The 26815-nt window shown below is 35.8% G+C and overlaps 1 protein-coding gene across 3 annotated transcripts in view; it reads left to right on the top strand.

Annotated features, from left to right (window-relative positions):
* The window catches only part of LOC149553405 (spatacsin carboxy-terminus protein), a 185624-nt gene that overhangs the window by 126002 nt on the left and 32807 nt on the right, over window positions 1-26815 (top strand). For all 3 annotated transcript variants that reach the window (XM_089788869.1, XM_089788870.1, XM_089788871.1), the window contains 6 exons: window positions 7378-7590; window positions 7990-8556; window positions 8687-8746; window positions 8909-9243; window positions 17782-18229; window positions 18420-18884. In XM_089788869.1, coding sequence (XP_089644995.1) covers window positions 7378-7590; window positions 7990-8556; window positions 8687-8746; window positions 8909-9243; window positions 17782-18229; window positions 18420-18884 — 2088 coding nt within the window. The remainder of the gene's footprint in view (window positions 1-7377; window positions 7591-7989; window positions 8557-8686; window positions 8747-8908; window positions 9244-17781; window positions 18230-18419; window positions 18885-26815) is intronic.

Here is a 26815-nt window from a genome sequence, read left to right as displayed (position 1 = left end):
TCAAGAATGGATGCTAGTGGTAGTGCTAGTCAAATTTCGGTGGGGGGCCAAGGAGGGAAAGATACTAATAATTTCAAAACTGATATAGGATCTCCTTTGTGGAGACATACAACAAGGATATCACAGGTTTTAGGAGGTGGTTCGTACTATTGGAAGTTCAATTATTGTCAAAGTAACAAAGGAAAACCTTTCAATAGCTCATATTCCCGGGTGAAGCTTCATGCTATGGGCTCTGCTGACAGAGGACTTGGAATGTGCAAAGGCAAAAATGGTACTAGGATGACAAGCGCAGAAATAGATTCATTTGTAAGAGAACAAGAAGTTGCTGATGCATTGGTCAAAGGATAAAAAAAACTTCTATCAAGTTCCATCCTCAAAGAGCAAGATGCATGCACCCATTGAACCAATTGTATCCTCCTAACAATCATTCTTGCAAGTACTTGTACCAAGAGAGGATGAGGAAGAAGTGGGAATTTCAATTTGCAAAAGAGGCTCATCGCACACTGCATTTTGAAATGGAGGCAGGAGACCGTGTTGATGAAGCTATTGCACATTGCCTCTATGTGAATGGGCTTCCTTTCAACTTGGCTAGACCACTAAATTGGAAGGAAATGGTGGCAGCAATCAAAGAATCACCAGCTGATTACACAAGCCCAGGGTATGAAAAGGTGCATACAACTCTATTGCAATAAGAGAAGACACATATAGAGAAAGACCCTCAACCAATCAAAAAATCTTGGAAAACTTCGGGTCTAACTATTGTGTCAGATGGTTGGAAGGATACAAGAAATTGAACACTAATTAATGTGATTGTAGTGTGCCCCAAAGGGGCAATGTTTTTGAATGTTGTTGATTGTGAGGGGAAAGTGAAGGATTCTGAGTTCATTTCTAGAATTCTCATCAAGGCCACTGAGATGGTGGGTAGTGAGAATGTGGTATAGGTGGTCACCAACAATGCCAAAAATTGTAGGGATATGGGTGCTTTGGTTGAGAGTCAGTATGATCATATTTTTTGGACGCCATGCACCGTACACTCCCTTAACTTGGTCATGTAGAAGATTGGCATTGAAATAGATTGGGTGAAGAAAACATACCAAGAGGGGGAGGAGATGCAAATGTTTGTGGACAAACCAGCACATGTCACAATCCATGTTTAGAACACACTCCAAATTGGAGTTGCTGAAGGTAAATTAATTTTTTGAAATTACCAAGTTTCAATGTTTCATGGATTTGTAATTTAGTTAAAATTTATAATTTTATTGTCAATTGACATATTGTTAACTTGCTTAGGTTGTTGAGACCTGTTTTGCATCTCATACAATTGTTATGAGACGACTCCTCAAGGTAAAAGATGCATTGAGCCAAATGGTCATCTCTAATCAATGGGGCATATGGAAAGCCTTAAATTCAAAAAGAGCCTAAAGGGGCAGGTATTTGGTCTTGGATGAGAGTTGGTGGGCTCATGTGGCATGTGTATTGGATTTCATCGAGCCCATCATGACTATGCTCCACTTTTCTGATACAAATACACTTTGCTTGGGGAATGTGTATGATGGCATGGACACCATGGTTGAGAAGATAAAACGTTCTATACAAGCACATGAGAGTGACCCCACATAGATTGAAGCCTAATGCAATCAAGTGGAAGAAATCATCCACTATTGCTGGGAGAAGATGACTACCCCATTGCACCTCCTTGCATATGCCTTATCTCCTAGGTACTATAGTAAGGAGGTACTTGGTATGTTGGGTAGAGTTGCACCATTTGCAGATGAGGAGGTTGCTAAGGGGTGCCACAAAGCTCCTACAAGTCTCTTCCCATTGGAAGAAATGCATGAAAAAGTGAGGCTAGAAATTGGGCTGTTTGCTTTGGGATCAAAGCATTCTCATGGTGGTACATGTATGGTCAATCTTTTAAGCATCTTCAACCTCTTGCAATCAAGGTCCTATCACAAGTAAGTTTTGCTTTGTTTTTGTTTTATGTTACCTCTTGCATTCTAGAATTTAGTGTTTCACACATTCTTTAAAATTAATTTGTTTTTCATTTGTATGTTTTGTGACCATTATCTAGGTTGCTAGTTCTTTTGTTGCTGAAAGGAATTGGAGTACACACTCCTTTATCCATTCAGTGAAGCGCAATCGGTTGGGCTTCAAGAAAGTCGAGGACTTGGTCTTTGTCCACACCAATGTGCATCTTTTGTCACGTAAGAATAATCATTACAAGGAAGGGACAACAAAGCTTTTGGATGTAGCCCCTGAGTGTGCGGATTTGGATAAAACACTTAATGATCTTACTACACTCGGAGATGGTGATGATGATAGCATGGCACGTGGTGCATCTAACATAAGTGGAACCCTTTTTTGTTCAAATGATCTTTCAGCAGCTGGAGATGATGAGGAGAATTTGGATCTTCTTGTGAATCCTTATGAGTCAGACTCTGATGCATATTAGTTGATTGAATCTTCAATCATGAACTAAGATTTTATTTTGTTGGAATCTTGAACATGACCTATTGGAACTTGTAACTTATTGTCTAAGACTAAATTCTAGATGAATTTTGAAATATTTTAAATTTTGATAAATGGTGAAGTATCATAGTCATACTATAAAATGATTTATTTTTGTATATTTCTTGCATTTCTTTGCATATATATATATATATATATATATTTTAAATTTTGATAAATGGTGAAGTATCATACTATCAGTCATACTATAAAATGATTTATTTTTGTATATTTCTTGCATTTCTTTGCATATATATATATATATATTCATGCTTCCTCTCGCATCCGCATCCAAATTTTTTTTCCCCGCATCTCGTACCCGCTTCCAAATTTGCATCCGAATCGGTAACTTAGATATATCATATTTTTAGTTTCCATTCGAGTAGTGTTTACCTCAAGTGGGATTTGGGAGGCCAAATATTGAGTATCATTGTTTGTGCTCTTGCGCTTGATGGAGAGGCGTAGTGCACCTTTTATGATCTCCCATGGCGCTTTATAATAATTAGAATTCTCTTTGGAACATTGTTGAAGCGTGTTGTTTATTTATTTATTGATAACTAACTTGGTTGCATGCTCTAAATCAAGGCATTAATACAACCTTCATTTAGGAATTCTAGGCCAAATTAAGTCCTAATAGGGAACATTACAACTTGCATGGCCAAAAATGACAGTTTTTGGAGCATCATGTAACTTCATCTACATGGGACTCTTGTTTTTGTACACTTCTTGCAATGATTCAATGGCATGTGGAGGTGGGAAGGAGTACATGGTGGTTGGCAAAGGAAATGTATAGATTGTCTTCGAAGAAAGCAATGTGTCTTGTGGTGAGAATGAAGGATATCTACCTTTAGAGATCGAGAATACTATTGCTTTTGATGTATAAGATTAAGGACCATATGGATTGATTGAGAGTGGATAGGTTAAGGAACATGCATTTGCAACTAAAAGTGTATTAGATATTAATATACTTGGGAATTAAGGGTCTAGGAACCTAAATCTGTTTTACCAATCTTAGTTGGCCTTGGAGAACTGGGTAAATGGACTTCTTGACATCCAACAACTGGTATAGGTATTTGTGTAGCTCACTAGGGAAGTGACACATAGGTTCATTTAATGATAAACAAACTTGGAGAGCAAGCTCTTGAAGAAAAGAGCAATGCTGATGCTCATAAATGGTGGTACTTCCATGGACAAATGTACCAACAATTGCAACTCATTGCTATTAAATTTTATGACAGGTAAGTTCTTTAATCTTAAGGTTCTAATTTCTAAATTCTTGTTGATGAATATTTAAAACTCTTGACTCTCTAATTTCAAAATTGTAAATCTTGATAGGTTGCTAGTTTGTCATCATTTGAGATGAATTGGAGCACATACTCCTCCATCCACTCAATAAAATTCAACTGACTAAACTCCAAGAAGGAAAATAACTTGGTCTTTGTGCATTCGAACTTGAGGCTCACATTTGACAAAGAGAACACCTACAAAAAAGGGGAGGCAAAACATTGGGATGTTGAACGAGAGTCTACGGAGTTGGAAGCCCACTTTGATGCACTTGCAATTGATGATGGTGATCGTGAGATACTTAGTGATGTTAAAGCTGATCATGATGGTGATCGCAAGATACTTAGTGATGTTGAAGCTGATATTGAGGGCCTGAGAGTACTGATGCTAGTGGCATTATTTGTGCTTCTAATCTGCAATAGCATAATGATGATGATTTGTTTGATGATGTTAGATGATAATTGATCACATATGACTGATTAGTAATTTTGACATTATTTTTTTTGAATAGAAACATTGATATGGTGGTGTATTTTGACATTTTGTTATCTGATTTGAACTAAATCGTTAATATATGTGGTGATGATTGCTAAGCTGCTTTAATATTAGCATAGTGGTGTATGGACTTATTTGCTGCAGCATATTTTTACATATAAATAATTTTTTTTTAGTTTAAAAAAAAAAAGTATCTTGTATGGACAAACCCAAAATGAACCCGAACACAGCCCAACTTTATTTTGAGCGAACCTTGAACCTGGATCCAAATCGACAACTTAGGATAAAACTTGCAACTTCCAAGTCATAACGTAGTTCACACAAATCTGTTTAAGAAAGGACTTACTTTACTAGTTTGGACAAATATGCAGTTCTGAAATAACAATATTCAACTGATGACTTACAGTTTAGGTAGACATGCTCACATAGACATGTAAATCGCAGAAATTAAATCGTTACATACAGTTCTGGAAATCTGTGGTTATCACCAGCACATGGCACACCCAGATTTGAGAGTATTGGCAGCTTCAAATGCAGTCTACATACCACTCAGCTAGACAATGTTGGATAAACAAAATCACTCTGTTCTCTTTCCTATAATTCCAGGGTTTTTGCCTTTTTGCCCCTGTTTTCTGTTGCTGTTCTTTCGGTTCCTACTTTGTTGAGTTTCTTTTTTTTAATATTTCATGCCATATGACATGACTTTTCTTCACTTTAGTCCCCAATAACTTTTATTTCTGCTTCCAATGTATTATAAAATGAAAGGGGACATCTAATTAAATATTTCCCACAAACTACAGACTATGCATTAATTAAGTAAATAATTAAATTTAAGTTTATAAAATAATTTTTAATGCATAATAACTTATCAGTGATAATAAATGGTCTTGTCAATATTACCAATTTACCATTGACATGCTATTGCAACTGGAATTCCAAAATGCCCATAATGACTTACTATTAGAGAATCCAAGCTCGCTGCGAGTCATGTGAGTTTCCTGAATTGGCAAGCAAAAGCAAAAGTTTTTTCCCATATTTTCTTTTCGTATCTCTTTTTCATATAATCCCAAAGGTCTTCTAATTGCTAGTTGTGAGAAGAAGAGAGGAAAAGTGAAAGAGAGGAAGGAAAACAAGAGATGATAGGTTTGCAACCAACAGGGAAGAAGAGCAACAAGGAGACCACAAATTACTTTGGGGAGGCCATAGGCTTGTATTGAGAGCATCAAGTAGTGCATAGCAAGACCGCAAGGAGGCAATAGACTTGTTTTTGTTTACACTTTACAGTTACAACTTTAGGAACATTTGATGTCATGGATTTTACATACATTTGACAACATTTATAATTCTATTTATGTATGTTTTCTATTTCCTTAAGCTACAGTTTACATTTTTACGTATGTGATGGATGTATGTTTATGTATGTGATCAAATTAGCTTCTATTTGATGATGTTATAGTGTCTTTAAGTTTTATTTAAAAAATGGTTGCATGAAACGAGTTTTAAATCGTTAAAAATCTCTAAATGTCAAGGGTTTGTTTCATTTTGCCTAGTTGTTGTTGAGTCATAGTTGCGTCACAAGTCAATTCGGCCTTGCCGAGTTTGAGTGTGGGAACTATGCTTACTATAAATAGTAAGTATGCTAGAAACTGCCTCTGATCACCTTGAAATGAACTGCAACAAAAGCTTTCTAGGCCAAATGGCCTCTTATGTCCCTTTTATGTCCTGGTTAGCCAATGGGACAATGGGGAAACAAGCTAATGACAACATTGCATTGTGAACACTAGATAGGGGACATTAAATTTTACCAATTAGCAGATTATATGCTAGCTTAGTTTATCCATAAGGAAGTAATATGAGAATGTGCCTCCTATGGGAAGATTCTGATATATAGAATCTTTGTGAATTGCAGAGTAGAATAAGTACAATGACTGTAACGAGGAGGTCTTTACATGACCTCTTATCATGAAAGAAAAGTAGTAGATGAAAATATTAAACATCTAAAGCAATGGAAGCTCAAAATTAAATAAAACAACAAACAATATTGAGTCAAAACTTTAAATTTCTTATTTTTATTACCATAACGCTAGTTGCCTAGGACACATTCAGGAAGAAAAGACAAAAAAAATGTAGCTTAAAAAATGATTGTATTTTAAATGTTATTTTCTTTATAAATCACTTTTTCTCTGTATTTTGACATGGGACCTCAAGACTTCTCTCCAGCAGGATATGCTGGGAAAATGTACTCCGGACATCTGCGATCTGTATATTCTTAACAGTGAATATTCAGCCTTCATAGTTTCCATTTAGGGATAGGAGAGGAGTGTTTTTTTAACATGCCCACATTTGCAGGCAACACAGGGAACTCAGGGAATTCACAATTCATTTTAGGGATGCTTCCTTGCATAAAATTGATATAAACAAGATTCATATTCAAAATGAAATGCGTCTACTATTTCTATAGGTTACTTTTGAAGCAAAGTATTTATAAGTCACTTTGAAATGATTGGTACCCTGCTAGATTTTGGCATCTGGACTCTGAATTGGTTGCCATGGATCTTAAAGACAAAACTGAATTTTCAGGCTTAATCATTGCTGAATTTTTTATGTTCTTAATCATCTGAACAAAGCGCTTGACACCTAGCATTTAGAAAGCTGCCAAAGGGGAATGCTTTGAAGAATGAAAAGCTCAACTTGGTCAGTGAGACTTAAACTCATTCAAATATCCTACATATTTTACTATTTGGAATGGTTCTTGTAATACATAGTGATGGCCATAATTTTCCAAATTACGCAGAGATTCCACTCATTGTTCTTTCTACCCTGTCCTACTATTCCTGCTAAGCTTTTCCTTACTTCAAAGGTTTATGAAAGATGAATTGTCATTTTGTTTTGTCAAGAAAAGTCCGAAACATATTGAGGCTTAAATTCTGTTTTTCTGATATGGAATGTTTATTAGGCTAAAATGTCTAAAACTATTCAATACTGGTATTGTTAATCATATGTAAGGTCTTGAATAGAAACTTTCCATTTTTAACTGGCTTCAGTAACCATATTTTTAGAGATTCTATCTGATTGTTTTATGCTTTCTAGGAGGGTAACTTTGGAGTGGAACATCACTTGCACAGGGGGCGTGCACTAGCAGCTTTCAACTCTCTCATTGGAAATCGAGCGCAGAAATTGAATTCACTGGGGCATGTCCAAGAGCAAATTGGGAAGTCTTCACGAGGTCAATCACAAGTGTCCTCTGAGATTCAGGTGCTGCTTTCACAGTTGACTCAGAGTGAAGAGAAGCTTCTTATATCCGTAAGATTTTCTGTCCTTAATCTTTCTTAAAACCCAAAGTCTTCAGATGTCCATTATCAGTGAAAGTGAAAATTTAGCATGGAGGATGCAAAAACATGTTCAAAACAAATATATGGTCTGGAATCTGGACTATGCACTGTTAATTATGGAGTGAATGTCCAGTGTAGATTCTGTATTTTAAATTATCAATGTAATTTAAATTTATACAAACTTTGTAATCAAGCATTTGTTGCTCCAATTCCTTCTATTTTTTAACCCTTTACCTATTTAATTTGTAAGAATATATTATCTGTTCAACTCTATTAATAATTCTTTCATTGTTGAAGGCATCAGTTCATAGAAGTTGTTATCACATATGTGAGTATCTATTTCAATCTATTTCTTGCTCTACTTCTGCAGGTAATACCCCTGGCCATTACACATTATGAGAATAATGCTTTGGTGGCATCTTGTGCCTTCCTTTTAGAGCTTTGTGGATTATCTGCTAATACACTTCGTGTGGATGTTGCTTCTTTACGTTGGATATCCTCATTCTACCACTGCCTTGGGTTGAATGAACATTCTACATTGTCTAAATCTCACAATGTCACACGATTTTCTAGTTCTTTTGAAGATCATGTGACAACTTCTCTTGCTCGTGCATTAGCAGATGAATACATGGATGCTGGTTTGGGAATCCTAGTAGAAAGGCATGCAGATTCTTCTCTCAAGGAATTAACCAATCACAGGCTCTTGAGGGCCCTCAAGGCTGTTCTCCAGCATCTGGAAAAGTCAAGCCTTCCAGAAACAGTTAATGGTCAGACTCCTGGATCATGGCTTCGCACTGGTGAAGGTGATGGGCCTCAATTACGTGCTCAGCAACGAGCTGCAAGTGAGCGCTGGTCTCTAGTTACAACTTTCTGCCAGATGCATCACATTCCCATAAGCACCTTGTATCTTGCAACCCTAGCAAAAGACAATGATTGGGTACAAATTTACTTCTCTAATATTATGTGAAGATATCATGAAATGGACAATAGTGATGAAAGTGTAGTGGCATGAAAGGGAGATTTCCGATGTAAATGTTTATAAGATATGTAACTTTTGTTTTTGATAGGTTGGCTTCCTTGCAGAGGCTCAGTTGGAGGGTTGCTCAATTGACGAAGTAATCTCAGTGGTGAGAAGAGAGGAAAAATTAGAAGAAATATTCTCTTAAAGCCTTTTTGCTTGCTAGTTATAACTTTTAAGTGTTAACAATTGCTTCCTGAGAGTTTCTTTTTTTTTCTATTATATTGGTATGAGACAAATAACAATGCATTATTTTATGAAAAATATTCAGGCTTCAAAAGAGTTTACTGATGCACGATTGAAGAGCCATATCCTAACAGTTTTAAAAAGCATACAGTCATCAAGGCAAAATGTAAATTCAGTGGCAGATCTATCATCATCAATGACAGATTTTCAACTTGTTGGTACTTGTAGCTCACATGCAATGATGCCTACTGAGCTTTTTGGACTAGTGGCAGAATGTGAGAAACAAAAATGCCCTGGAAAAGAACTTTTGGTTAAAGCCAAGGACTTGCGGTGGCCTTTGTTGGCTATAATTGCTTCCTGTTTCCCAGATGTTTCTCCACTATCATGTCTTACTGTTTGGTTGGAGATAACAGCTGCAAGGTCAGCATCCAGATTCTTTTAACAGTTGCCTTCTTACCATAGACATTTGAATTAGCATTTGTTTTGCTGCTTGTTATCAAGTCAATGATGATTATTTAATATTTTCTGCCATTGTTTCAATTTCATGATTTATTTTGTAATCTTTAGATACAAGTGATGTTATACTAAAATCATGAAATAAATATGTATTGTTTCTAGACACGAGATGGTATTTCTCGAATCTTGTTGAACTAAGAATTTAAATTTGGGTTTTGTTGCTTTTACACTATAGTTTGCTACATTAGCTTAGGAATTCTTCAATGCAATCAACATTAATTTTTCAAGCTGACAGGCAGTTCAATGTGCAATACTGAGTGCAAATAAAAGAATCCTTTTGTTTCTATTTGTCAAATTGAGCAATGAGAATATTTATTTTGCTATGACCAAGTACAAGCCCTAATCTCAAGGGTTGTTGACCAGAAATTTTCTTCCGAGTATAATAATAGAGTCTGTTAGAGTGTTCAGCTAACAATTCTTGAACTAAGAGTTGTCATTTTATTGCATTTGGGGTTTTTAAATTGGTTTGTGTGTTTAATTGGGTTGATTGTTGTTCTGCTTCTTGGATCAGTCTCTTGATTGCTATATTTTTGTTTTATCAGAAAAGCAACAATTGGTTTTCTTATTTGGTTGCTTAGGATTGCCTTTTGTTATTTGAAATGCATCTACAGCAGAATCAGTTTATAGCATATTCAGACCATTAGTTGTGTGGTTAACCAACTGTATGATGCAGCAACCTTCCCAACCTTCCCCCCCACCTCACTCCTTCCCGAACTTTGTCTATACCTGTTTCGAACACTGTGGGTGTGCCCCAGGCACTTCAGGTACACCTGCCGTATATCCGAGATGTACCCATGGTATTTGCAGTGCATGGGGCACACCCTGCGTGTGCCCAGCACATGCCTGGGAAAGGGAAATAAAAAAATGTATTTGAAAAGGAGGGAAAGAAAAAAACTCTTTTTGGATAAGACAAGCTTCATAAATTTTCCTTCGTAGATGCAAATGATCATCTGAATATCGTGAAAACATGATCTATCCTTGTTGCTTGTTTGAGCTGACCAATTGACTGGGATTGGTCTTGATAAGTTGAGAAAGAAGCTTATGTTGCATTCTGATAAAAAATGATTGCTAAATTTGTGGGACTAGGGACATAAATGAATGCCCTCTTCCTTTATTTAGCTATTTATTTATATTAGTGCAATATGAATGCAATTTTGATTCATTTATTTAATATTATTTTAATTTAATAAATAAATATGTTTGTAAAACTATATATAATAATAAATTTATTATTAATTTCGATGCTTTACAAGGATTGAACAAGAACCTCATAACTATTGAGTTCAACTTATTTACCCATATTTCATGAGTATGAATGGTCCATTTAGCACTTTGCATTTAACTTTTTAAGTGGTGTCTAAGGTGAAGCATTAGGATATACTAGCAGGTCACCCGTTTAGCCGAAGCCCGGAAAATATTCTGGCAGCCACAGCTCTTCTTCTCCTCTCTCGTTTCGTGTTCTTCTCTCATTCTGCGCTGCTTGCCATCCTGCTGCCTGAGAAGAAGAAGAGGAAAAGCTTGGCTGTGCAATAGAAGAAAATGTTATGAGAATTACGGGATTGCCGTGTTTGGCTTTTATGAAGAAAGGGGGCCCTGCTTTGCTTTAATTGGGTAATTCAAAGATAGAAGGCGGCTTATTTACGCTTTCTAATAAAAGTGAGGACTTGATTATAGTGGACAGTGAGACATGTGAGTGCACAAGGAAGAAGCGTCCAAATGGTTGTGAGGATTCCGCGTCGCATGTGTGGCAGAAAGTTTCCCGTGATTCGCAGGTATCTCTGGATAACGGAACGTGCGAGCTTTAAAATATTGAATGTTGCCAGTGCGGTCTGCAGGCATTTACTGTGCCTCAATTCCTTTGGTCTGCAGTTGACCCGTTTTAGTACTATTCTGATTCAGGTGGCTAAACGATTGTTTTTTCCTGAATATTATCGCCACAATATCTTTGCATCCCATTTGCAGGATTTTCGACAAGTGTTTAGCCTTATGAACTATGTTACCAAATTCCACCCTGGCAACCCCAAACTCTGGTCTGGTTCTTGCAAAAGTCTGAAAAATTCTGTCAGACAAACTCGACACAGATTTTGCCTATCTTATGGTGAATTTATAAATCTGCGGCAGGATCTAGACCAACAAAAAATGAACTTTTTTAAAGAATTTTTTGGTCTATTTTTGTCAATCCAACCCTTCAACTGTTAAATAGACCACTAAAAAGGCCAAAAATATAAAAATATGCCATTTGGATTAAAAAATTAATATATATGGTGGTGTATTTTGCTTTGTTTCTTTACTGTTAGCATGTTGGCAGCCAGGTGTATGAACTTATTTGCTGCTGCATACATATACATACGTTTATGACACACGAACCCAAAACGAATTTGAACCAACCCCCCCAAAAAAATTCGAAAAATTCTTGAACCCGAATCTTGAAACCACATCTGAAATCAAATGTGAGCTGACAGCTCAGCTTATGATTGTTGAATTATCATTACAAGGCTTCATCAGCTCATGCAATGACAAATGTAAGCTATCAAGTTATGATGTTATATCAAAGATTCGATTATGTAGTTCTGAGTGAAACTCATTGTCCCAAAATTCATAAGTAGTCATTCTCATGAGCACAAATGCTCTACTTAACATCAGTTACATCTAGGTGGTACTCATGAGGGGTGAAGTATTGGACTTCTTGGAAGTCATTGTTTTGATATACAACTCAAGTATGCTTTGCTAATGGAATTTTCACCTAGATCAAGCCCACTTAGGTTGCTAGCCATTTGGAAAATCTTTACAAGGGTGGTGGTACCTTGTGAACCATTAATCATAGTCCCTTTAGCTCCGTAGTGATAGCTTGTCAGTTTGTAACTTCACCAATACATATTCAAATACTCAATAGGATTATAAAATATAAACTGGTTCAATGATATGAATATCATATGCGTCTATGTTCATGATTTTAGCAAATCATCGCAACTACAAAATCAAAATATAGTTTATCATCAACTACAAAATCAAAATATAGTTCATCATTCAATGTTTATCATTCTGAATCTGTATCATATGGATTCTTTTTAAACTCATCATCATTTCTTGGTTCCGTCTCCTCCAACTGCTGCAAGTTCAAGATCATTTGAATCCAAAACGGTTCCACTTGTGGTACATAAACCATGTGTCAGGATGTTATCAGCACCATCATCTGTGATTGTGGTGATTGTGGGATGTAGAACCATTGCCTTCCAATATGGTAATCTCACCAAATTGAAAGGAAGACTGTTGTCATAGAGACATTGTGCAATGGCTTTATCAACAAGCTCTCTTGCCTCTCTTACCACATCGACTTTAGAACTTTCAGCTGCTTGGCCCACTGAACTTTGACTACCAGTGGTGGCCATCTATAAGAAATTAAATAAATTTAAATTAAAACAAATATCAACATTAAGCATATAAGTGCAAATAAATGATAGAAAACTACTTAAATAGATTGCTGAACTTCTTGCTTTACTTAGTTTTTTCAAAATAAAATTAAAAAAACTTGAGTTTGAAATAAATTTAAATCAATATAAAAACTATGAATATCAAGCATACAAGTAAAAAACCATTCAAATAGATACCTAAACTTGTTATTTCTTTCAAAAAAAAAATTGATAAATTTCTTCACAAACTTGAAAAAATTCATCAAAATCTCTAAAAAAATCATTAAATCACTCAAGAATGTGATCAAATGTTTACCTCTAAGGTTATAACTCCTTTGTGGAAGCCAACTCTCGCCCTATGATCAATCCTCTTGGAAAATAATCAAGTGTCTTTAAAATGCCAAAATGGAAGCCAAATGAGAAGAGCAAACCTAGCTGCAAACAAAATGATGATTGAATGGTTGAAAGGCCTCTATTAGGGTTTGGCAAAAAAAAAGTTTTAAAAGTGCAAAAATGCACATGTTCTAAAGTTCAAGTGAACTGCTGTTTTTTTTGGTTTTTTTGGGCACAAGCCTGTGGATGCGATTGGAAGCCCTCGAATGCCTTGTGGGTGCCGCCCGGATGCCACCCACAAGCACCCAAATGTGTCCGAAAGCCTGTTTTAGGCTTTTGTCTGCATCCAGATGCCCGTGGGTGGCATCCAGGCGGCACCCACCCAACTTTCGTTTGTACCAATGCCTCCGTCCCCATCCACTTCGAATTCCAGGTCAAACCAACAAGTATCGGTATCTGAAAGTATAGGAAGTAACTATTTGCAATTTACCAAATTATGATGTTTATTAGGATCTCACCATGCATTTCGTGTGTCAAACTCACCTATATTTCATGCGTAGTGGTCCACACAAACTCATCTTACATGAGCATAAATGTTCTACTTAGCACTCATTGCATCGAGATGATGCTTACATGGATGAAACATCAAGAATTTCAGAAGGTCACTCACCCTAGTACTACTTCGACTCAAGTAGATTTAAGTGTGCAATTTTCCGCAAGATTAAGCTTGCTTGTTACTCCATTTGTAAAATTTTAAAAGGTGTTGTGCCTTATGACCCATTTATTATAGAGCCTTTCTAGCTTATCCAATGACGAAAGGGTGTATTTTTTACAAGAAATAAAATTATGATGTTTTATCAAGATTCAAGTATTTATTTTTTTAGTCAAACCTATTGGTTGATATTTCATGAGTAGTATTATATGTGAATCTATCTGTCATAAGAACGAGTAGTCCACTCAACGCTTATTGCATCCAATTAGTGGTTACAAAGGTGAAGCGTTTGTCCTTCTTGGGAGGTCACCCATCCTAGAACTTCTCTCGACTCTGATGCCCTCAACTATAATTATATATTTTTGTCAGTTTTTCAAATTATAATTTGTTCTTTAAAAAAAACAAAACTACATCTATGTTATGTAATTGTGCTTTTGTGTGTTTTCTTTATATCAACATTTTGGTCACGCTTAATTATCCATCATCATGAAGAGGAGTCATATTTATATGTATGTTTAAAACTTATTGTTAATTCATTTATATCTATCCATTTATTTAAGTTTTAATTGATGTATATTGTGATATTGCTACAAGGACTCAATTGTGTATATTGTGAGTCAAACTCATTGACCCATGTTTCATGAGTAGGGGTTTACGAAAACCCATCTCTCATGAGAATGTAAGAATTAGCACTCATGGAATCTAGGTGATGTTCGTAAGGATGAAGGATTGGGCCCTTCCCGAGAGGTCGCCCATTCCAAAATTTGTTCTAGCTCAAGCACTTTTAACCAGAAAGTTTCTTCCATTTAAAAAACCTTCAGCAAGTGTTGTGCCTTATGAGCTATTCATTATAGCGCCTTTAGTTAATAAATAGGAGTAATTTTCCACAACAAGTCAAATCGTGATATTGCTATCATGATTCAACTGTGTACTTTTCAATTCAAACTCATTGACCTATGTCTCATGAGTGGTGTTTCACAAGAACCCATCTCTTATGAGAATGAATTGGAACATTTAACACTCATTGCGTCTAGGTGATGCTCCTAGGGTGAAGCATCAAGCCTTTTTGAGAGGTCACCCATCGTGGTACTGGCCCAAATCAAGTGCACTTAACAACAAATTTCTTTAAGGTTAAACCCATGTAGCTTGCTACCCTATGAGCCATTCATTATACAGCTCTTTTACAATCCTAGGGATAACAAAGCATCTAACCACCAAAGTTGAACTCAGTTTTGCAAAATAGTTATTTTTGTGAAATGTGAGGTATCACTTTCTTAGAACTCTGCTACCATAGAAAGGTTTCCAATGTAATTAGTTATAGTATGTCATTTGATATGTTCAGTCCCTGATAATTGATTCGGAAAAATGTCCCTATCACTCAAATTTTTCTCTACAATTGCACTAGGAATTGTTTTTGCCTAGATATTAGCACACTTGTGCCTTTGGTTTTATATCTAGCTGTTCCAGTTTTTGAGGAGTCCTGTAGTTGCCACCAGTTATTCTTAGTTAGTGATTACTGTATTATCTATTCAATTGCTTAGCTTTAATTTACAAATGCTTTATCATTGGAATCAGTTTGATCAAGTTCAGATACTTAGTAGTATGCTTTGCAGAAATGTGCTACTGCACAATCTGGCTGGGTATTGGGAATTGCTAGCACAATTGTTTGCTCCTACAATCCTTTTCTGATTGTGTCATGTCCAATGAGCATCTACGGAAAGTGTAACAGATATAGGGAGATCCAGATGGAGTGGTTGATTTCTCTCTACGTTAGAGAAGGGCAGTCCCCTGAGATGATTTTTTTGGGTTTTATGTTCTTAAAGCCTAATGTACACAAGGCAGACAGTTGCAAACTATTAAGGGGAGAACCAAAAAAGAAAGGAAAGAGAAACTTACAGTAGACTAAACATGAAGGACCACATAGGAATCCTGAGAAATGAGAGGCTGAAAAATGGCATCTTGTTAAATGCAAATGAGGGTGATACTGATTGATGCAAATGCAATGAAAATCACTGAAACTCTCTAAGAACACTAATTTCCCTCCATTCCCAATTGTATGTGTGGGTGTCATCAAAACTAAAACGACTATTTGAATTAAAACAGCACAAAGTCAATCAAACTGCACATAACACAATCAGTTTTCAATTACAAACCACAACAACTTATGCAAAAGAAATACAAGGCATCGGTTGCTGAAAATGTCTGATTCTGATCTTTCTTTTTTTTTCCATTCTACTTTCACTGATAAAGTCTTGAAGGAAAGAGTTCTATGCAATGTTGCAGCCCTCTTCAGGGAAGAGAGGAGAAGAAACCCATTATTTTCAAAGTTCCACCTTTTATTACATTCAATTGCTCATTTGATTGGGTAACCACTACAAATGCTAATTCCAACTCAAAACAGTGACCACTTTAGACCTCACTCAACATTTATCTCACTTGGCTATCAACACATACTATATTTGTTGGAATTATAGAGCATTTGCACTTTCAAATACCCAGTCTGCAACTATTAAATAAACATGGGGTTCATCATGCACACTTAACCTGGAGATGGTATGACTTATTGAACATTAAAAAGTACAAAGCCCTCTGGTACATTGGACACATTGATCATTTTGACATGAAATTGAGACCATGAACCTCATTGCATTACTATATGTCCGAAGTAGAAGGATTTAGCATGGAAGCCAAATCGTCTTGAGAAGTCGTGATGCTGGAGCATTATTCACATTTTGAGTATATAAGCATATATAAGTTAGTGAGCATGGGACTTATAGATCTGAACAAATTGTAAATATTTTGCCCGATCAACATTTTAGTTGAATGTTTACAGCCAAGTACTTTTCCAATTTCCAAAGTTAAGTTTGATTCTTTATATGCATCTTCTTGATTTGACCATACAAAAGTAAAATAATAAGATAGAAAGCAAGTTCTTAAAGATTCTTCTGTGCTTTCAAGCTTTCTATGATTTTTCTTGAAGTGTATATAGCAGAGTTCTGAGAATTACCATGAAATCACCTGAATAGCCGGTTTGGTGATCGATTCAGGCTGGGCAATTTTTTATGAGTTGTGAATCGGTTCAGCCGATTTTTTTCCATGAATCGCCTGAATCGCTGATTCATGTGATTCATGGAAAAAATTGCTTGAATCAGCTCCATGAATCTGCAAAAAATTATTAAAATAAAAAAAAACCTAAGAACCATAGCCACGCCTCTCACACAGTTGACTAAAATAGTAAATCATTCATCTCCAGTAAGGAATAGAACTATCCGTTTTCCACCCACCAAGGAAAGGTTTCAAAATCTCTCCACAATGTTAGGATTTGATAACTTAGAAAGAGAAACATCTAAAGAATACGTACTCTTATACATGTGCAACAAATACAATTGTGATAATTACATCAGTGGTGTCATATAGAAGAACAATGAGGCAGCATAGTTCTGAATTCATATGGACCACTAGAACATTGGATATTCGATCAAATAAGTTAATAACACTCTTCCCATTCTTAGCAAATATAATACATCTGATATATCCAATTGCATAAATCAGGCCTAGGACTGATATATTAATAATATAAGTTATATTCAATAAAGGGTGCATGAAATAAGTTTTAAATTGTAAAGATCTCTAAATTTAAAGGGTTTTTAAAAATTTGCCGATTCATAGTTGAGTCGATTCCGATTCATGGCCGATTCATGATTCGCTTCGGCCTTGCCGATTCTGATCCGATTCCGATTCTTGTTACTTTGGTATATAGTATTTCAGATTTCTTCATTCTTTGGGCCTCTTCTTGAGCTGTATGGAACTGAAATAAATCAGAAGAAGATTTAATTCTTGAAGATGTTCTGTTCTTTCTTTGAATTGTCTGGAAGTGTATTTCTTTCCAAATACTCAGAAAATATACTTGTGTCTTTGATCTCCTAAATTTCATAAGTTTGACACGTTGACATGCTATTTGTTTTGTGAAAATGTCTGCTCTTTCAGGGAAACTTCTGCAATAAAAGTCAATGATGTTGCAGCACAGATTGCTAATAGTGTCAGCACTGCTGTGGAAGCAACTAATGCCTTGCCTAGTAACTGTAGAACCCTTTCTTTCCGGTACAATAGAAAGAATCCTAAAAGGAGAAGATTAATGGAACAGGTAAGTGCGACAAATGCTTCAGACAGTAACCTTGGCAGTAGTAGCCCAAATCCATCCAGACACCTTGACACCTCTTCCACTTCAATATCTGAAGGACAAAGAGTCCCTGAGGTGGAACAGAAGCAATCCAGTGAATGCTTGACCGTTGTAAGTGATGGAAGGGAAGAACACGAATCGCTAACAAAAATGGTTGCTGTGCTGTGCGAGCAGCAGCTATTCCTTCCGCTGCTTAAGGCTTTTGATCTGTTCATACCCTCATGTTCATTGCTGCCATTTGTTCGATTTCTTCAGGTATGTAAAATTGGAGGATCTATCTTGTGATCAGCTTACTCATATTGTGTTCCGTATTATGATGCTATAATACTTTTTCAACCTTTTCTGTTTTTGTTTTATCTCCACTAGTGTCCTTATATATTATATTTTCATTTTGAAAGTCAACATCATTTCCAAATACTTATTGGTGTTCATTCATTTGCTACAGGCATTTTCACAGATGAGGCTTTCTGAGGCCTCTGCACATTTAGCTTCTTTTTCTAACCGGCTAAAAGAAGAAATTCTACAAGCACAGGCTACTTCAAAGAATAATAAGATTGCAACCACATGGATAACATCAGCTGCAGTCAAAGCTGCAGATGCTATGCTTTCAACTTGTCCATCAGCATATGAACGACGATGCCTTTTACAACTTCTAGCTGCAGCTGACTTTGGAGATGGGGGCTCAGCCTCAGCACGATTCCGCCGTTTTTATTGGAAAGTTCAGTTAGCTGATCCTGCTTTGCGACAAGGTGCAGATTTACTGTTAGATACTCCTGATTTAGATGATAGCGCTCTTTTAACAGCATTAGAGAAGAATGGGCATTGGGAAGAAGCCCGAAGCTGGGCAAGGCAGCTGGAACTGAGTGGTCCTGAGTGGAAATCAGCAGTTCACCATGTGACAGAAACACAGGTAGTATAGACCATGCATATCAAATTCCTAGTTTTAAAATCTGTTACCATTTTTCTGCATCTTATATATTTGTACTTTAAATCAGCAGTTCGCCATGTGACAGAAACACAGGTAGTATAAACAATGCATATCAAATTCTTAGTTATAAAATTTGCTACCATTTTCCTCATCTTATATATTTGTACTCTTTGGTTTTAAAGATGTCATGCCATTCCTTGTATTGCCAAAGGCAAATATTTTAAAATAAATTGTGTATTGCTTTCTTATTATACTACATTAAGAGGACCAGTTTCCCTTTCTGCTTTTGTATATATTTTTAAATTTAAGCCATGAGAGATTCTGCTAAGAGGACCAGTTAACCTTTCTGCTTTTGCATATATTTTTAAATTTAAGTCATCAGAGATTCTGCAGTGCAACACTTTTAGATATCATATTTTTTCACCAACTGTATGATGTGTCCAATTCTTGTCATTGAATAACCCATTCCCTGTCGAGCAGAATATTAGTCAAAAATGCCATAGCACGTTTTTCAATCAAAAAACGTGAAAATCTGTTAAGGCATGTACTTTGAGGCAATAAACGGAAGACCCAGAAAATTTGAAGAGGTACTCATAGAGAGCTCAAAAAACCTAGAAATAATATGTTGTTGGTTTTTGGATCCACTGGTTCGAAACTTGAGGCACCTAGAAAAAATAGACAACCCAATTGAGATATTGAAAAACCCATCAAGAATCTGTAAATTTTTTTGATCCGTTACAAAAAACTAGGGTTTTGAACAAAAACGGCTCTGCTGCAAAAAAAAACCACAAAAAATGGCTGAAATGTGCAGAAAAAATAGTTGATAGTTGCAGAAAAATGGCCGTAAGAAGCAAATATCATAGAAAACAATTTCGAAAAATATTGCTCTGATAATTACGAACAAGAAATTATATTTTTTTTGAAAAAATTCAAAGAATTGGCTTTGATTCCGTATTACGAAGTAATTGGTAAATATTTGCTTAATATTAACAGAGACCGAGAGGTCAATATATACAAAAGAATAAAACGACGTTTCGATCGTAAAGAATAGAAACATTCTATTGTAGCTAAAATAAAGCTAAAGAAAGCTAACCGATAACTACAGATTAACTAATATTAGAAACATTCTAATATTTGCAACAGACTACAAATAGATAACCATTAACTAATTATAGAAGCTTATCTATTATCGCAATATGACTGCTGTCATAAAAATCAGAGCTATTGGAGCTCATATTTTCCATCCAACCCTCAAAACTAGTACTCTCGTCAAGTGATTCAAAATTTATAGTGATACTAACAACATTCTCCACACTTGGCCTGTCATCAACACCATCAAGAGCCTCAAAAATAGAACTGCTGTCATTAAACTCAGATCTTTTATAACTAACATTTTCAGTACTACTAACAGATGTAAGGCTGCCATCAATGGTGAGTATCATGTCATCAACATTGTCTTAGTCACTAGCTCCTGTCTCATGTAAATGTTGGGACTTGATGCAACTGTCCTCAGCCAAGTCTGCCATAACCACATGCTCCCAAAAAGAGCCTCCGACATCATGCATATGAGAAGGATTAGTAGCTGCCCCACTGAGCAGAGGCCCGACCACCTGATGGTTGCTGGCTGCTGAAGCTACACTTATACAATCCTCCTAATTCTCTTCCTGTTTTCTCTATGAGGAAGATTTTCTAAAAATGGGAACCATACACCTTGCATAATTATCTATGGCTGTCGGGTTTGGAAGTAATTCATCCATCCTATTCTGATTTTGTCTTAAGCTTTTCCATACTTTCCATCAAGACATTTGTTTGTTTCCCTAGATTAACTCTACTAGTCGACTGGTTTCACTCTTTACCATTTTTCCTATATTTATCCATAACTAAAACAATGATAAAGTGTCAGTCGCTCAAATAACAACATGACCAAAATAATAATTTTTTCCCCCTACCCCATAGGATGGCAGGAAATCACTTTGATACCACTGTAAGGAACCCTTCCGGCTCTTGCTCAAACTATGTTGAAGCATGGATTTTTTTGTGTTTTCCAAATATATGCTTTTTGCTTATTTATTAAGATGAAATATATAAGTTTATAACAATGCATAGAAATTAGAATTACAAATTCTCTCTTCTATATTTTATTATGCAACATATGCAAATGTATTGCAAATATATATAATGAACACACTTGTTTATTGAAATGCAATGAACTTGATATAGAAGAATGCAACATTGGTCTTCACCTGAGATTTAAACACATAAATTCTCCTCCAATGCTAATGCCGACTCTTCCAGCAACAACACTATCCTTGAATTTGCAAAGCAACCTTGTAAATGCAATTGCTACTGCCTTAAAACTGATTGCAACCCTTCTAGAAACCCACACTAATACCTCCAAAATTCTTAGAGCTCACAGCCATCCAAAAACCAATAATTTAACAGCAAGAACATGCTTCTCCAGCATGATTTGATTTAGCAAAATCAATCCAAACAACAACAATAAATGGCACAATCATTGGCAATTGAAAACCAATTCAAAATGCAAACAAAGTCTGAAAGAAATTCACAATTTCTTCAGCTCAAACCCTCAAAACTCCAAATTCTCCACAAAAATCAAAAGATATCCAAGAATGATTTCATTTGCAACAAGCCATTTCTGTTATAATAATAAAACAAATCTTCCTTATCACTCCAACAGTTAGCTTCATAAAGACCCTTTTCACTTAAATGTCCCTTGCTTTATACTTGGGCACATATTTGAATAATATAATTTATTAACTCCCTTTGACTCCAAAAATGGCCTTTTCATCAATGTAACGATATTCTTACACAAAGTCATTGTTTCTTGTGCCTAAGAATTAAAATGTTTCAACCTAGTTCCAACAAGCTATCATACTAAGGTGACCAATATACAATACCAGAAAAAATAGCAACCTCAACCTATTCAATTAAATAATTATCATAATTGATCCATCTTCCGAAAATGATTGAAGACGCCTCAAAATCAAAATCTGATAGTACATGAGTGATCCTGATGAAGAAGGATGATGAATGAACCTTATGGGGCGACTTACTAAAAATAGATGCTGCCTCTAAGATTCTTGGAGCCCAAACCAAATGCCAAAAATAAAAACTGAGAGCATCATTCAATTCCTCTTAACTCATCTGAGCTTTTCGAAACCATTCGTTGACTTAGTATAAATAGTAAGTTTGACCAAACAAAGGCATAACCCTCGACAGGGTCCTCTAATCACCCGTATTAGCCTACAAGGACACAGTAATAGGCTAAATCCATCCACCAATAGGGTTATGCTAAAAGGAGACATTGCAAAGTTTGAAACACTATATTTGGACAATGATTATGGGCTGGAAATATTCCAGCCTTTGGAAGTTGTGGCAGCATTATTGACCATTAATGACAATACAACATGTGTGGGGGCATTGTCAAGAGAACGGAAAAAAAAGCCAGGAATATTGAGCATTGGGGTTTGGAGATATGATAAGATTTGTGATAGAGTTTTAGGAAAACAAGCCAAGAATTTCGAGTGCTAGGGTTTCGAGATATCATAAGATTGTAGTAGAGTTTGTGGATTGGAGGTTGAGCAATGCACATGCTAGGAAGGATAGGTCCATGAGTTTGAAATACACAAATGAACAAGGAAAAGATGGAAGGCATGATAGGATGAAGTCCTTTGAAAGTCTAATGGTGACTTGGACAAGGATGGATGTTTCCAAGGCCTAGATTATCAGCTCGAAAAATTGGAAACTGTGTGGGAGATGCCTGAAATGGTCAACAAGTTTCTGATGGGCCTTGACCATCCTCATCATGATTGGGGACGATAGAGCTGTCCCCAGACCATCTTGAGGACTGTTTGACATTTCCACGAACATAAAAGGGTTAAACAAATTTTTATTAACAATTTGCAATTTGTTTTTGCTCTTCTGTGGCCCCCATGCCTCATAAATTTAATAAAATATTAAAATAACATTTCATAACATATAATATGTTACATACAACATGTAATGTTTGCATTTTTCTCGGTTTCATTTCTCATTGACGGACGATGACATACACACACAAAGAGGGTTTGCTACTTGCAAAAATAGCGGTTTAGTTGCTTGCAGATATGGTCTGAGGGTTTTGTGAGAGCCATTTGCAGAGGCATTTGTGCCTTCAGCCCTTCCAAGTTCCCAACATTGTATGGCATTTGCATTTCCAAGTAAGGTTTTCTTTGTTCAAGTTTAAAAAAAAATAAAATCAAAGAGTTAGGATCTTAAATAATAATCATACAAGAATCAATCAACAAAGTTGAGTAATGTTTATTTAAAATTTTTGGCTTTCTTTCAGAAATCTGAAATACCAATTGCATTACTATTAAAATAATTTTTCTTATATTAATACTATTAGTATTTCAAATTTCTCTTTCAGCTTTCTAAGTTAAATATTTATTAAACATTATAAGTTTTTTTTAAAGAGTCTTAAGAAAAATTCAAAGCAAAGGGTCTGATTTTCATTTTAATTCTTAAGTTTTAGAACCTTGGGCTTGAATATACTGTGACAACATATCTATTTGTAATGTCCCCATTTTTGCCAGAATCAGAGTTTGAGGGATTAGCCTATTATGTGATCATCCTAGGCTAATTATTGTGGATAGAGGGTCTTTTGAGGCAAAGGCTTTGGCTATGGGAGGGTCTTGTCTTCAAAATTCAGTATGTTCTAGTTTGGGCTTCATTTGACTTAGATTGGACTTTGTTTGGGTTTAGTTTCATGAATCTTCTATTTATGGCAAGTCTAGTGATGATCAAGAGGGACTCTTTCTATTTTAGGAAAGTGCATTTTGTCACTTGGGGAAATAATATGTGTGACTCATGTTTCAGATGACAAATTTAAAGGATAAGTATTTTGGGAGTTATTATTATTTTAGTTGCCAAATTATTATTAAATTATTAAATGAGAGCTTCTAATTGAAAGGTGTATTGATGAAGGCTCTTTAATGAAAAGTGTGAGGAAAAAGCCAAGTTGTATTATTCAAGACTTCATGGAGAAATGCAATTCATTCTTATCTATTGCTTTTTAATTAATTGTTAAGTTTATCGAGGGTTTGATCATTGTTTTGTGAGAGGATTGATTACTCCAAAACTGATTTGCACTTTGAGCCCTTGAAACACATGGTGAATTGTGCCTGATTTCTGAGGTTGAATTGCACAATTAATCCTGGTGCTATTGTATGCCAAGATTGTTATTCATTTGCAGCGATTTGTTTGAAAGCTTTCTATTAAATTTGGCGACTGATTATTATAGCCTTCAGGACTGTGGTTACTATGATTTGAGGGTGAATTTTGTGCTGCAAATTGGCATCAGTATCATCTGTTGTTGACATTCTAGCTGGGCAGCATTTCCGGTCACCGGTTAGCACTCTGATTGGGTCACAATATCCAATCAATCCCCTGCATTTTGACGCCACTGAAGGGTCATCCCTGCTGTGTCTTTTGAACTATTTGGCTTGGGTTTGTGTTATTGCCGTGAGCCTTCCTGACAACCTGCTTACGGCCTAACGTGGAGGCATTTGGCGCTACCTTGTTTGGACAGTATCTAGCATACATTGGTTGCAATCTGCATTGAGTTGGAACACACTTCTATACATGGTTCCCATTACTGTTCTGCTGCAACTTGTTTCCTACAGAAGCCACTTACATGCTCCTAAATTTTAATTGTAATTTCCATAGAGATGATACCACACATTGAAACATCTTTGATTTGATTTTGACATTGTTTAATTCATCTCTTTTAGTGTTCATTGTAAACAATTTGGTATTAAATAAGAGTTATAAGGTTGGACCTCAACTGTGTGATGAAAAGCCATATTGTAGCTGTGTGTTTCAGTCAAGAGTATGCACATCAAGTATTTGTAGAAATGTCTACTAGCTGTGGATGCACATTTCACATGTTGACATCATATGTATACATTTGAATGGTAAAAAAAGATTGCAATTGTACTTCAATTTCTTTGCTTGGACATCTAATAACCTAAGTTACCGATTATGGTTCTGATGCATGGATTTTTTTTTTTGGGATTTTGAATGCGTTTGGGTGCATCCATATATATATATATGTATGTATGTATGTATGTATATATGTAAAATTGTGAACTATAATTTATGTATGCAAAGAAATACAAGAAATATACAAAAAAAAACCATTCATTGAGTAATTTTCATAATCAAATTGAAATAACAGTAATGTCTAATTAGTAAATTACTTAAGTTCAAGATTCCAATGCAATTTGAATTACAAAATCAAAACATAGTTCATAGTTCAATGTTGATCAATCAAGAGTAAAGGCTCAAGATTCACAAATCTTATTCAGTCATTCAAAGTCATGAGGATTCTCAAAAAAATCCACATTCTCATAATCTCCTGCTGCTGCAACACTTGCAAGTTCATTTGAACCATGTATGGTTCCAATGTTGCTAGATGCATGTGCTATGATGTTATCAACATCATCATCCATCATCACAGTAAGGTCTTGAAGTGTTGCATCTAGGTTTGCACATTCAGGGGCTACATCCCAAACCCTGGTTGACCCTTCCTTGTATCCATCCTCCTTACGTGACAAAAGATGCAAGTTGGTATGTATATAAACCAAGTCGTCAGCTTTCTTTGAGCCCAACCGACTGCGCTTCACTGAATGGATATAAGAGTATGTACTCCAATTCTGTTCAACAACAAAAGAACTTGCAATCTGAACAGTGTTCATAAAAATTTAAAATTAAGCATACAAATGAAAAACAAATTAGAGAATGTTAAACAATAAAGTGTAGAATACAATTGCTAAATAAATAAATAAATGAAAACTTACGTGTGAGAGGATCTTGATTGCAAGAGGTTGTAGATGCTTGAATGGTTGACCATACATGTATCACCATGTGATATCTCCCATGTCATTTTGGTCCTTTATTGCATATGGAGTAAGTTTTGATCTTGAAGCAAATGAGCCAAATTCTAGCCTCACCTTTTTGTGCATTTCATCATTTGGGAAGAGTCTTGCAAATGCAGTGTAGCACCCAGTAGCAACTTTTTCATCTGCATATGGTGCAATTCTATCTGGCATAGCAAGTATTTCTTGGCTATGGTACCTTGGAGATAAGGCATATGCAAGGAGGTACAATGGGGTAGTCAGCCTCTCCCAACGCTGATGAATGATATCCTCCACCTTTTTGCATAAGGCTTCACATTCTGTGGGGTTAGTCTCATGTGCTTGTATGGAAAGCTTTACCTTTTCTACCATGGTGTCCATGCCATCATACACATCCCCCAAGAAAGGTGCATCTGTAGCAGCAAAGCGTAGCATAGTCATGATAGGCTCAGTGAAATCCAATACTAATTGCACACGAGCCCACCAATGCTCATCCAAGGTCATACCCCTGACCTTCAAGGCTCTTCTAAATTTGAAGCCTTCCATATAGCCCATTGGTTACAAGTAACCATTTGGCCCAATGTTGATTGCACCTTGAGGAGTTGTTTCAGAACAACAGTATGATATGCAAATCTAGTCTCAACAATATGACACCAACTATAAAACAAAGTTATAAACAAGAATTTTGATAATTGGACATGAATATAAAACTGATTTAAAATAAATAAATAAATGAAAAAAGTAATCACAATTTTAAATCTATCTTCAACAACTCCAACTTGGAGAATGATTTGAATATAGATTGTGACGTGGTGGTTTATCACAAACATTTGTATCTCCTCTCCCTCTTGGTATATTTGCTTCACCCAATCTATTTGGATGCTAATTTGTTGCATGACCAAGTTGAGAGAGTGTACGGTGCATGATGTCTAAAAAATATGGTCGTATTGAGACTCAACCAAAGCACTTGCGCCCCTACAATTAGTGGGATTATCT

The sequence above is a fragment of the Cupressus sempervirens genome, chromosome 6 (assembly GCF_028749045.1).
Source record: "Cupressus sempervirens isolate cs-2001-9-10 chromosome 6, ASM2874904v1, whole genome shotgun sequence".
Taxonomy (NCBI): Eukaryota; Viridiplantae; Streptophyta; class Pinopsida; order Cupressales; family Cupressaceae; genus Cupressus; species Cupressus sempervirens.
The sequence above is the reverse complement of the archived record's forward strand: the minus strand, read 5'-3'. Positions and strand labels throughout refer to the sequence as shown.